The sequence below is a fragment of the Trypanosoma cruzi genome, genomic scaffold (assembly GCF_000209065.1).
Source record: "Trypanosoma cruzi strain CL Brener 1047053516473 genomic scaffold, whole genome shotgun sequence".
Taxonomy (NCBI): domain Eukaryota; phylum Euglenozoa; class Kinetoplastea; order Trypanosomatida; family Trypanosomatidae; genus Trypanosoma; species Trypanosoma cruzi.
The window spans coordinates 74,873-88,418 of NW_001849521.1; the positions used below are offsets into that span (position 1 = coordinate 74,873).

Here is a 13,546-nt window from a genome sequence, read left to right on the forward strand (position 1 = left end):
GCGCTCGCCAAGCACAAAGCCGCCGCCACTGCTCAAAACAGACACGTTCGTCACGGAGAACACCGAGTGGCTCCGCAGACTGAGACGCGACGAGGACGCCACACGCATCGCGGACGCGGTCGGACCGCCCGACGCCTCCAGCAACACGCCGTCAAGCACCACCGCGCTCGACAGCAGGTCCACACCGCCGCCAACGTGCACCGCCGACCCTCCCGCATGCAACGACCTCAGCACAGTGTTGCTCACACGCAGCTGCGTCTGCAACAGCGACGTCGCGTGCAGCACAAGCGGCGACGCCACCGCGTCCGTCAGCCCGCTCAGCTGGGAGTGGCGCATCGGTCCCGCCGTCACAATCGTCGAGTCACGGACCGTCACGTTCGTGTGTGCCGGCAGGTTGTGCATAAACACAAGCGAGCAGTAGCTTCCGGACGGCCCGCTCACGCTCACCTCCAGGCTCCGGTCACTCGCCGGCTCGCCGCTGTAGCCCCGCACGTAGATCTGCGCACCGCCATCGCACACGCAATTCCTCAATTCGATGCGCAGCGCGCCGGGAAGCATCGCCGCAACGTCGAACACCACAGCCACGCCGTTCGTGATGGACACGCCCTCCATCAGCACCGTTTCCACGGCGCGGCCAACCGTGATGGCTCTGTCCACCGTGCCGCCCCGCAGTCGCAACACCACCGCATGCACTGCGGGCATCCACGCCGCAGCAGCAGCCAGCGCCAACGCCGCAAGCAGCGCCACACGCACAGCCGTAATGGCCCTGCGCCGCACACGGTGCCGGCTGCGCGGACACGCACCCTCCGCAGACCACATCCACAGACACAAACAGGTACCAAAAGGGCTGTCGTGGTGTGTCGCACTCGCCTCGTCAACCTTAACTCCTGCCTAGCAAATCCCTTCCTACAGGTGGCAAATCCAGAGACAAAATTCCTATATATCGCTATCCCACTACTGCTAATCCTAATACAGCAACTAACCCCTAACACCTTGAAACGATAGCTGTGCTGGTCAAGCAAAAGTATCTCTAACTGCTCGGTCAGAGGAGAAGAAGGCACAAACAACAGCAAATAAACACAGCGGCACACAGAGGCATCCGGTCAAAGACAGTCCCCATCAAAGCACAACCACCGACACAAAGACGCGCAGAAGCAACCACGCCGTTAACGCCATCGCTCTCCCACCGCTCACGCAGCTCCAAATAACCACCATGCAGAGTGGTAAGATCCCTGCAAAAAGAAATACAACCACTGGCACCGCTCTTGCAACCAAATGGTTCTACCACAGAGCAGTCCCGATGTCGTGAAAGACGCACAAGGGCCAAGACACACCCACGTGGCGGCGCTACAGCCAGCGGCCATCAAGCGCGCCAAAGGAAGAAATGGTGATATGGAAGAGGAGTGGTGAAGAATTCGCCGTTCACCAGCAGCAAAGAAGTCTTTCCTTCCTCACGCGGGTCGGCACTGCACAGCGAGCAGCGGCACCATAAGCGCACAACACACACAACAAGGAAGAAATAAGCACGGTAACGGCACTCAGACACGGGGGACAAGGGTCCACGTCGATCTTGCGGTCTGTTGACTCATAGACGTCCTGTTTTTAATCACGCCACTGTCCTGCAGTTCGTCAGTCGGCAATGGACTGAAAGGAAAGAAAGATGGAGAGAGAAAGAGAAAGTGCCGTCCTCATCGATCTCGGTTGGATGTGACACCGGTAACGTCATCCCCTCAGATTGCCCGCAGCAAAGACTGTCACCGTCAGCGGCGGTCAGCATCTTCCCTCTCCCACTGGGGCGCCACTCCACCGACGCCGTCGCTTGCTTCCTCCTTCACCAACACAACGAGAAAGCAGCACCCACACGCAACCGCCAGCACCGAGTGCAAGAGGAGCAACCAACTACACTGCAATACCTATATCGCGTAAGTGTCTCGTGTGTCTGCCTACGGTCACAAAAAAAGAAAAAAAAGCATCTGAGGACACACACAACCACAGCGGGGTGCCAGAAAAAACAAGCAGGATGACTGGTGAAACGCAACACTGCACGGCTGCCCACGCCGTGGCAAGCCGCGGGACAAATGCTGGAAAGTAAAACAAAAAAACAAAAAAAAAAAAGTTAAATCCGTCTTCCATTATGCATTCACCCAAAAAAAAAAAGAAAAAAAAAACTGCACGCTGGTGCGTTTGTTTCGCCTGGGGATAAAAATAAATAAATAAATAATATACACTCGTTACAGTCGTTTAAATCCCCGGTGCCCACACGTTATTTATATTCCACTGGGACACCCGGCGTGTTTCCTTGCCCCATTCCGTCGTCTCTTTTATTAGCCGGCGCCATCGGCGTGGCACACAATGCCGAGAGCACCGATGATCACCTAAAAAGGGGGAAAAACCACTGAGTAGATCCCGTAATTGTCGGACCAAAAAAAAAAAAAAGAAAAAAACCCGAAAAAACGCGGTGCTGGCGCTGGGAGAGCATGCTTCCACATGGAGAAAAAGGTCTGCGCAGCAAAGGGAATGTAAAATAAAATTAAAACCAGATAAAATGAACGGTGCATCCACAGAAAGCGGCAATTACTTAAAAGAGTGCGTCGACAGACGCATATGTTCCCGCTGGAAGCAGGAAGTCCTCACCGCGATTTCTCAGTAAAGGGCCACAAAGGCGCAAAACCCTAGCAGCAGCAACTGCGACACGCCCCCACGCATGGAGCCGTCACCTTTTCCTTTTTTGCCGCCATTGTTTCCTTTTTAGTTCACCGACACTCAGTGGGCGGTTGTACAGAAAGACGTTCGTCACTGTCACATCGCTGCTGTTGGTGTCTCCCTCGGCTCCACCAAAGTAGAAATGTGTGATTTCATGTCCCAGCGCCCCAAGTATCGTTATATGCTCTGGGCTCCCCACAATCTTACCATCCACGTACACGGAGCCCTTGTTGCCGTCCTGCAGCATGAGCGCCACCTGGTGTTCTTTCCCCGGCTCCCAAGTGGTGTTCGATGTCGTTTTCTTCCCATCAAACACCGTCTCCCACGTTTTATTCATGCTGTGCGACAGTCCAATGAACTTCTTGCCGGCACCGTCCCCCAGACTCGCACCCAGCAGAGGAGTGCTCCCCTTCGCAACCTGGAGAATGGTCACCGTCGCCACAATAATGAATCTGTGGTTCACAAAGCTGTACTGTCTGTTATCCTCCCGGCTGTTCACTGGCCATGTTGCCATGGACCCAGGCCCCGTGAACTTAAACCCATTTTTGACCTTCGCTGCCTTCGTCACGGATGCATTCACGCAACGGTAACCGTCGATCCACGTCTCACCATTGGCCAAATTGGACAGGAATCCAACCAGACCAGTCGTGGGTGTGGATGACTCGGAGAAGGAGGCGTCCAACTGTGTCCAAGTCCTCAGGACAGACTTGATCGTCTTCAGCTCCTCAGTCAGGCGGGCAAGTGAAATGCCCCTGTGCTTTCATGATCGCCCTTCGCTTGTAAAAGGTGCAATGCATCATCCGAATACAGCAGGGTGTTGTCAAACGTCTTATTCACAACACTGTCCACAGAAACCGGTCCGATGTGAAGCGTGCGGTTGTTATCCGTGACCCAAAGGTAGAGCGCATTGGGTTCACTCGCTTCCAAGGGATGGCTAGCTTTATGGGTGTACAGCATGACCTTCCTTCCCTCAATGGTCGCGTTGATGAGAGCCCCAAATGCAAACCTTCGTCCAAAGGAGCTCCTGATCGTGGCCTGACCCACACGCCCGAGAGTGTTCTGACAGCCTCCTTCCACATTGTCCCCATGTCACGCGACTCGTACACCCTCTGAGCATTCACACAATGAACAATCATGAGAAGCTTTCCATTCTCCCACTCGGTGACGCGGGCGAATGCATTCCCCAGGAGATACGCCCTCTGGGAGCACCCAGTTGTTGCCTTTGCCCGCCGAGCAAATACTCATGGAGAAAGGGTGATTTTTCCCATTCGCCACCGTCAGGGGAAACACAAGCGTGTCATTCTGCATCAAAATGCCTGAGCCACCAGCAGTCAAAGGTTCCCTCAGGTGATCTTGAGTGTGTGTGGAGATCTGTTGTGAAAGTGAATTGGGTTCAGCCCAGTTGATCAGTGTACTCTGCACGCCGTCCTTGGACTGCGTGGCCACACCCTCAACCAGTTGAATATCCCGGCCATCTTTCTCCCACATCTCATCACCACTGTCATATCCTACAGTATCGCTTCCCACAAGTAGAAACACCTCACTGTCCCTCGCAACTGCTGTGGGCCGGTGCAAAACGCGCAAACGATTATTGCCATTCCTACTGCCAAGCACGGTGCGTGCACTCCACTCCTTCTTGGTGATCTCAGCGACAATGGACGGCCACGTCTCCGCAGCCTTGATGTGCCCAGCCACAATGTCGGAAGACCAAATCCAAAATGAGTTATGCTCCTGGACTTTATACTCGAAAAAGCCTTCAGCAATGGCAACCATCACGCCACCAGCACGGACAAGAGAGGGTGAGACAAATGCTTTCTTCACTTCAAATAAACCATTCCCATCTCTTGACACCACCTGCGTCTTATTCGGCACAAAAACGTCGATCTCCTGCGCCAGTTGCACAACCCCAGACTTACTCTCCACAGCGTGTGCACCTCCACAGTCGCAGCTAACCGTCACAAAAAAGAGGAGCAGCACCGCGGAAGCAAACACACGCCGGGACATGTTGGGCCTCTGCGGCTCACTCTCTCTTCCTTCCCTCCTCCTTCCGCCGGATCCGGTCCCGCCGCGACGGTTGTGTGTGCGGGGTGCCTTCACTGCAGCAACAATTGAGAGTATACAAATATGTGTGTGTGTGTGTGTGCTGTTGGTCCTTTCAGAGTCTTCGAATTTCACAGTAGCGATTAGCGCCCAATTTCCTAGCGTGTGTCTGTGTTCAACAAGTGGAAAGGAAAACGACAGCGGAAAAGAGGCAGTACAACAGCAGTACAAACCGCCACCACTCACAGCGAAACACAACATGACCATCTCCGCAGTCAATATTCTACAGCACCCCTCAGCAGCATACAAAAATTAGGGGAAAATGTGAGCAGCCTCCCAATGGGGGACCGCAGGCCATGGCCCTGCAAATAAGACGAATGACAGGGGACCGCGTGTGCAGTGAGGAGCACGAGAGTTGAACTGCAACGACACGGCTGCGTGACAACCCGTTGGGAGTACCGATGCAGACCAGCACATTGACACAGGAAGAGTTGCTTCCCCCGCCGAGCAGAGAGGGAAACGGCCTCAGCAGCCCAATGATGAGAGGTCGCCTGCACCTCCTCGCGGCACCTGCAAGCTCTGCAGACACAAAGATGCAGGTGACGCTCTGCTGCACGCATAACGACCGTTGCACCCTTCGCAATGGCAATCGCATCCTGTGGCACCAAACGCCGCAGTGGACGCGTACAGTCTCCGCCTCCCTCCCTCCTTTCCCTCTCCCTGAAAACACATTGTTGGACGTGGCACACTCACCGAAATGTCAAAAAGCAATTGTTTTTCTTCCTCCCTCGCACCTCGCACAGCAGCACCGCCAAACGCATGTCACTCCTCCTTTCGCGGATTCTCCTCAAACACGCCTCCCGCCACGTTCATCAGCTCACAGGCACACAGTCCGTAAACGTCACGCTCTGCCGCCCCGCACGATGGTGCCGCACACACACCAACACGGCACCCCGCCACTCGGTGCAAACAGCTTCTGGACACACAAAACAGGTTGCCCCAGTCAACGACAGCCCCCTCCAAGCAGTGAGACAGGACTCGTCAGTAACAATCAAACAACCAGCCCCTCGTTTCCTCCTTCCGCCATGCACGAGGTTCTGCCTGCCCCATGCATCATCCGTGACGCCCGGGCTCTCAATGAGTAAACAAAACAATATGCTCCCCTCGACTCAACAAAAAGCCCATTGACAATCCTCAGCCTGTCATCTCCATGGGCTGTGCATGAGGAGCACCACGGCAAGAATGCACAGGAGCTTATATGCAAACCCTCAACTCATTCCACGTCAATAAGCAGTGTGGCATCATGCCTGGGCTTCACAAGAATGTCGGCCGGCGCTTCCCCGAGAGGCCTCCCATAAACACCGCACGTGGTCACAGTAAAGAAAAAGCAACGTCTCCAATCTGGCTGTCACCCTGTGGCAAACATCAAAGCACAATCCAACAAAATGCCGCAAATCATCACATATTTCACACAGACCATCAGCAGCTTACGCGGCAAATGCACAGCACGGAAGAAGAGCCATGCCGACAAACACGCAGCACACAGACACAGTAAGAGAGTTGGGAAAAGCAGCACCCAAAGCCATTCTTTGTGAATGCTAATGATAATAACACCAAACACAGTGAAGCACCAGTCGGGCACCACATATGGGCCACAGACACCACCCACCCGCCCATTCACTCTTCTCCCTCCCAATGGCGTGGCCCTCCTGCACCTCCACGAACACGCCTGTCCCTCAGTTATGTGTGCCTCTAACGCAAGCACTCAAGGTGCGTTTCGGTAATCCAAAATTCAACACCTCAGAAAAACAGAGGAAATGCTCGCAGAGGCCACATGGCTCCTCAACGCACCTTCCAAGCCCTCCTCACGACTCTTCAATGCGACGGAGACGAATACAGGCGGCTCTCGTGTCACAGAAGACGGCCAATGGGAGCGGTTTTCAGAGCGCAGAAAATGCCAAGATGTGAAGCAGAGAAGGGAGGAGGTTCGCAGAGGGTGTCGGCTGCCACGCCTGATGTGCGTCGTCTTATTCGTGCGATGGAGAACCAACGACACTGTTGTTGCGGTGCCTGCCCGTGCACGCACCTCACTCTCGCGCCAATGAACGCCTCAAAAAACATCCTGCAGAGGGCAAGCAGCTGGCCGTGCAAACAATCCCGAGTCTCGTCAATGTTCCAGCAGCCGCTCCTTTGGCGAGGCGTCGCTCTCTTTCGTCCTTGTCTCCCGTGTGCCATCCTCGTATGAAATGAAAATGCCTTCCACAACTGGCGTCATCAAGCACCTCCAAGTAAATTTGAAAGGATTCACGGCCTCGAGAAAAAGCATCCAAAGTGGCAGTCAACGTGAACTCAGCAACGCACGTCGTCTTCTGCAGCCGCTTGCATTGCAACTCCCCTCAGCCGCCCGGTGCCTCTTCCTTCTTTGTGGACCCAAACCGCATGGTACTCTTTGATTTGCTCGGATCCTCCACAGGCTCGCGTAACCGTGTCCACCACGCCCGTGCAGCTCGTGACTGCATCACTTCTCCGTCCACTTCTGCGGCACCGAATAGCGTGAAATAGGGATCCAAAACACCACATCTGCGAGACAAAAACACACGCATCGCTCCAACGAGTTCCCACTGTGAGAAATCACACGACAGCACACCATCTCTCGCCCTCCCATCAGCGATTTGCCGTCAACAACCACAACGGCATTGAGAAGCAGCCTCGGGGCAATCCCTGAGAGCCGTCCCCCCACCTCGGCGAGCGACCGACTCTGGGAACCCTGCACACCAGTGCCATTCCGGTAGGGACTCCTGCCACCGCCAACCGTGTTTCCCTGTCGCGTTGACACACGGAGCCCGCTTCAGAGAAACAACAACACGCTCCATTCAAAAAGTGGCTATGAGGGTGCATGGCAACAGGCGCAGGGCGCACCATCGCATTGTCCCGTCACAAAATAAAGAGAGAGCATCCGTGCCAATTTGCCGCAGCACTCACGGATGTGCTTCTGAGTATTTTTTGATATTGTCTTTGCTCGCGCTCGGCACGTGTGTGGGTCGACATAAAATGTGACATTGCGTACGACACAGTTGCCAGCTGTGATCCGATGTATGTCAAAGACAGACCTCGCGCCGCACGCACAAGAGTCACGAAAAGAAGGAAATATACTCATTCATATGAGCGCATGGTGGTAGAGTGGATTGCCTTCCTGCAGAAAGCAATTAGCCACCCTTACGTCCCTCCCATAAACATGTTTGGGAAAATGAATGGCCGATTCGCCCTCCGCAGCGCAAAGCTTAGCGCCTTGTTGCATGTGCACGTCCGTCACATTGTGTGGTAAGAAAGTGTCCTCCGCAAAGACGCGGGCAGCCGCCTCACAACAACGGCAGGAGCAGCCGACAGACAGTCGTCGTTTCAACCCATTCATGACTGCAACATGGAGAAGAAAAAAGTTTACCGCAGTGTGCGCAACGCTCCTCAGATTATTGGTGAAATCACACTGCTGCAAAAAACAGCAATGATGCGGCAGAAATACGCAGGTGAGAGATCACCTTCTCTCTCTATGCGTGCAAATGACGAAATCGCTGGATAAGGATTGAAGTGCCAATCAAAAACGCATTTTTTGGCGCCAGCATGACCTAGTGCACCCCCGCAGTGTTTACACTTCTGTCCAGTGAAGGCTGTGGCCCTCCTCAGCACAACGCAGGTTCCACTCACTTGTCCGACGTCGGAAAGCCAAGCCCGGGCGGTTTGGCTGCTCCCACAGAGCCCGCGCCCAATGTCTTGTGGGTGTCGCGGCGGTTTTGCCCAAGCCTCCGGCCGAAGCTTCAAAGCTGCGTTACATTGACTCCTCGCGTATCGTCACAATTCCGCGTGAAGTGGGCACACCTGGGCGAGTAATTTTGCGGTGCAGCCGCAGCCACCGCGAAATTGGCAGCGCACAGCCCTGCATCCACAGTGATGCGCTGCAGTAATGCTTGACGGGAGCCTCTTGAGCCGTCTTACCATTGGGCAAACAAACAATGCAGACCAAAACGGCAAGCCAAGGCGCCGGCGATATTTTCACTGCTGACTCGGAGGCCGAAATATGGAAAAACAAAAGAGACGCCGTTTCCTCAAAAAAAAAAAAAAAAAAAAAAAAAGGGATTTCCCTGTCTTCGAGATGGTGCTGGCAAAAATAACGGCAATCAACACCACAACTTCAGCCAAATCCGCGCACAAGACCCGCAAACCCGCTGAAAACCAACCTTCCAAAGGAAAACAAGCTTCTCACTTGGCAGAAAGGAACACTCTTAAAGGTTTTGTCATCAAAAAAAGAAAAAGAAAAAAAAGAAAAAAAGAAAAAAAAAAAGACTGAAAATGCAGCACGCACACGACAGTGAGAATTAGAGCGGGGCAACAGCGCACCTCCCACTCCCCAGCAGATCACAATATATCGCGCATTTACATCCCAGAAAAAAAAAAAAAAACTCTTTATTGTAAATAATACCACTAGTGAAACATATACGGTTGATCCACTACGTTCACTTGTGGTGCCAAAAAAAAAAAAAAAAAAAAAAAAAAGGGATGCTGCGAGGAAACACAGTTATTGCCTTCATAGCTCTGCGCAGCTGTTGGTGTTACATAAACCCTATCTTTCATACAATGCATCCACTTATTCCCACATAACTGAAAAAATATTTTGCTTTCCACACATTGTGTTATGAAGGTGCGGCTCTACATAAACAAGAAAGCTTTTGAGGACGCCCCGTGGTTTCCTTCTCAAAAGCTTGCCATTATCGCAAAACGCCAATAAAAAAAAAAGAAAGGTAAACATATATTCTGAAAGTGCAGGCACACAGTTACGGTGTGCTTAGTATCTCAACCACACATAAATATATATGAACTTAGATAATGCATCTCTTCAGCCATATCAGTCAAAAATAAACAAGGACAAGCAGGTGCAGCACCAAAGCACAAACATACACGAGATTCCTTCCACCAGCAGACACTGACGATGCATCGCCGCCAAAAGAGCTCGACGAATTACTGTGGGCACCGTCGTCGTATTCACTGCTGTCCTTGTCTTCTCCGTCGTCGTCGCTGCTGTCCAGGATTCCTTCCGTGCCTATCAGGTCCTGGCTCAAGAACAAGGTCCTGATCTCCTCGGCATTCAGCTGACGGTTGTAAAGAAGAACATTATTCGCCGTCAAGTGGCTTATGGTTGGCATATTACTGCTGTTATAACTGCCAATGTAGAAGTGGGAAATGTCAGGCGTCCTCTCGTCTGGCACAACGGTCTGCCCTGAACCCTCCAGAAGTTCTCCATCAATGTACACGGAGCCGTTTCTATTCGCCATCGTAAGAACCACGTGGTACCTCTTACCCGTCTCCCACGATCCGGTCGGCGTCACCGGCGTTGATCCGTATATCGGCTGCCACTGGTGTTTCTCGTCGTACGAGAGCCCCAGGAGTTTTTCGCCGCCAGAAGAGTCCAGGCTCGCACCCAGCAAAGGAGTCGCGTTCCTCGGAGCCTCGTGAATAGTCACTGACGCCACCAGCGTAAACTCGTAGTTTGCAAAGTGATACCGTTGATTCTGCCCCTGCTGGCTCACCGGCCAAAGCGCCCCTCCGCCAACCCCCGCAAACTTAAAACCGTTCGGAACCTCCTCCGCATTTGCCGTGCTTGCGTTGACGCAGCGGTACGCATCCTCCCATACGTTTTGGGTGGCACTGTGGGACAAAAAGCCAGCAAGACCAACCGTGGTGACAGCGGGACCACAACCGCGCTCTGACGACGAAGCGGCAGGATCAGCAGGGGTGCAAATGCTGGACAGGTGGCTGTCCCACTTCTTCCAGGAACGCACCACGGATTTGATGAGCCGTAGCTCGCCAACCAGGCGCGCAAAAACAAGGCTGTACACCTCGTCCGTGTTGATCTCATGCAAACAGTACAGCTTATCATCCTTGTACAAGACGGAGCTGTAGGCGGAATTTTCATCACCAATGGATACTTGCCCAACGTTATAAATGCGCTGGTTGTCCGTCAGCCAAAGGTGCAGTCGGTCGCGCAGCCACCTTCCCTTAAAATTCAGCGGGTGTGTGAAGAGCATCACACGCATTCCTTCGATGGTCACGGCAGTGAAGCTGCTCTGACTGCCGGGCTGGTTCGATTTTGGTGAGGGGCCCCACACACGTGAGAGCGTGCCGACAGCCTCCACCCACGGTTTCTCCATGTCACCGGAATTGTACACCAGACGGCGGCGATAGTCAACTCGATTGTTTATGATGAATTTATTTTCCCACTCAAGAACCACAGGTTCAGAGCAGCCAAAATCGCTCCTACCCTCTGAGAACTTCCACGTCTTGCCATCATCTTCCGAGTAGAAGATCTTGGAGAAAAGTTCTTTTTTCATGTTCGTAACCTGCACAGGGTACACAAGATTCCCGTTGGACGCCACAGTGGCAACACCTGCACCGCCGAGAAATTGCTTTGTGTGCATTCCTTCCATTTCTGCCGGAAAAAATTCCTTCAGTGACACGGGGCTCCCCCATGTGATATTCGCAGTTGTCTTGCCGTCTGCAGTGGACTTCGTAACCTCACCAACGGCAAGCATAGGTCTCCAGTCGCTTCCATCAGGCTGCCAAGTCCAGTAGCTTCTCGAACTATTGTAGCTTCCAACCAGGACGTAAAGCTTGTTGCCCTTCACAATCACTGTGGGATCCACCACACGAGAAACAGACGATACACGACTGTTCTTGATGCCAATTTGAGTCTCCCACGTCTCCCCATCGTCCACGCTGTACTTCACTACCGTATCAATGAGGGAATTGTCATTGGATGTGTCGTAGCGGGCGTCTGCAATGGCAACCATCACCCCATCCACATCAACAAGGGCGGGGAGGCGGAACGAATGAACAACCCGCTCGGTGACTTTGCCCTTGTCTTCAAACGGCACCGTCGAATTCTTACGCTTAAACAGTTCAATTCGACTCGATTCGGGTGCCAGGGCATGAGCAGGCACATTGGGGCAAAAATTCAAAGGGAAAAACAAAACAAGCACGTAAAGGAGCAATCGGGGCATTCTTTTCACCTTGACGCTTGAGTTTTGACTCTTGATTGATATTTCCGTGTGAAGGTAGAGCCAGTTTAATTACGTTGAATATTTGCCTGTGCTGCTGGCTGAATCCTGAGCTTGTCTATATAAATAGAACGGAAGAAAAGAGGAGGGAAATGGAGAAGCAGTGGCCTCGCCACATCCTCAATGTTTGTTTATTCATATATTCTGACAGGCACTCTCGTGCCACGGTGCAGTTTTTTGGGATTGGAAATATTTATTACTTACGAAGTGGAAGAGTTTGGGACCCTCCAGCCAAAAAATCCGTCACGAGGTGGGAATGAAAAAGGGTGGACGGCAAAAGTAAAAAAAAAAATAATTAAAAATCGTCTAGAGGTAATTGGTTCCTTGACACCTTCAATCGCTGTCAAAAAAAAAAAAATTAATAAGTTAGAGAGGATGTCGTACAGAGATAAATTAGTTTTATCAGAATATATATATTAAATTAGATAACCAGCTTGGCCCGTGAAAATTCTCTTCACAAGTTCCTAGTGAATAGTGGTCAAAAAATTTGTTAAAGGTCCTGGAAAAAAATTTGGCATGTGAACAGCTTTTTCTCCTATATAAAAGTCTTTACGCCTCTCTACCGTGCAAAACGCTAGCCTGATATTCATGGGAATGGTATGTCAGCGTCATTTAAATACTCCACACTATCATTCACATATATATTGTGTCCAAAAATGAAATTAAATCAAAAAGTAATTTATAGCATAACATAGCGGTAAAATCGACTGTCATTAACTCATTTAAAGTTTCTTCTGGGAAAAAGCTTTTCATTTTTATACTTTGACAATTCACAGTAAATTCAAACATTATTAAAAGAATCGAAAGATAAGCATAGCAAAAATGGCACGCCAAATCAGATACTCGTTTCTTATTATTCAATGCTGGAAAATACGTGGTGTACTCAACAATGCATTTGGTATCTCACGCCTTCCAGTGTCATGAACATAATAATAATAAATAAAAATAGACTACTGAAAGAAAAAAAAACTTCTGGTATTTAATCAAATTCGCTCATTCTATTGCTCAATTATGAATTTTTCTATTCATCGCCGCCATACAGCATTCCCCCAATAAGTATATAAAATGCTTATACTACGCGGAACCAATTGCTTTTTGTGTATTTCTTTGTACGTGTGTGTGTGTCTGTGAACTTTTTATTATTGTGTATAGATGGTGCCTTATTAGTTAAAAACAGTATTATCAAGAATAATCTTCTGGGCCACTGACCGGATCCTAAAATAATCCATAGAAACCAAACAAGATGGATAAAAGGAGGTAGGGCAGAGGTATTTAATTGCCTCAATGTCTTCTAATTAAATATATATTCTTTTGACCGCTCACTTGAACTTTTGAACCCAGGTAGGATCTGAAATATTTATTACTTACGAAGTGGAAGAATTTGGGGTTCTCCAACCACAAGACACCACCGCGTGGTGGGAATCAAAAGGGAGTGAACGGGAAGGTAAAATTAATAAAAATAAAAAATTGCCTAACCGCCATCGGCTCCCTGCTTCAATAAAGTCGTGTTCTTCCAAAAATTTACACGCATAAAAAGAAAGTTACAAGAAATGCCACGAACAGCAATGAGAATTGGCGGGACAAGCCGCACCTCACTAGCAAGATCAACAACAGGACAGAAGCCGCATTTCTTCACGTTCATCTCCCACACCCGCCCCCGAGCATACACCGCAGCCCGCTCCATAATAACATCAGGG

The 13,546-nt window shown here is 51.1% G+C and overlaps 2 protein-coding genes and 1 pseudogene across 2 annotated transcripts, besides 13 other annotated features; all 3 read right to left on the reverse strand.

Moving 5' to 3' along the window:
• Positions 1-819, reverse strand: Tc00.1047053509817.21 (dispersed gene family protein 1 (DGF-1), putative; the record flags this gene model as incomplete). Its single annotated transcript, XM_802501.1, has 1 exon — positions 1-819. A coding segment is annotated over one exon (819 nt), but the record flags the coding sequence as incomplete, so codon positions are not given.
• Positions 1-8,806: a sequence feature (areas not merged during assembly with more than two copies in the genome that could not be assigned to a particular haplotype).
• Positions 2,200-2,225: a sequence feature (AT_rich).
• Tc00.1047053509817.40 lies at positions 2,713-5,010 on the reverse strand (annotated as a pseudogene).
• Positions 8,807-8,966: a sequence feature (heterozygous, Esmeraldo-like haplotype).
• Positions 8,846-8,870: a microsatellite.
• Positions 8,967-9,231: a sequence feature (areas merged during assembly that could not be assigned to a particular haplotype. This can correspond to areas where the two haplotypes were merged or to regions with more than two copies in the genome that were merged during assembly.).
• Positions 9,038-9,079: a microsatellite.
• Positions 9,232-13,546: a sequence feature (heterozygous, Esmeraldo-like haplotype).
• Positions 9,266-9,291: a microsatellite.
• On the reverse strand, positions 9,645-11,792 carry Tc00.1047053509817.50 (trans-sialidase, putative; the record flags this gene model as incomplete). Its single annotated transcript, XM_802500.1, has 1 exon — positions 9,645-11,792. The coding sequence occupies one exon, from the start codon at positions 11,790-11,792 to the stop codon at positions 9,645-9,647; it is 2,148 nt and encodes a 715-aa protein (XP_807593.1).
• Positions 11,968-12,315: a mobile genetic element.
• Positions 12,130-12,152: a sequence feature (AT_rich).
• Positions 12,776-12,797: a sequence feature (AT_rich).
• Positions 13,037-13,404: a mobile genetic element.
• Positions 13,295-13,318: a sequence feature (AT_rich).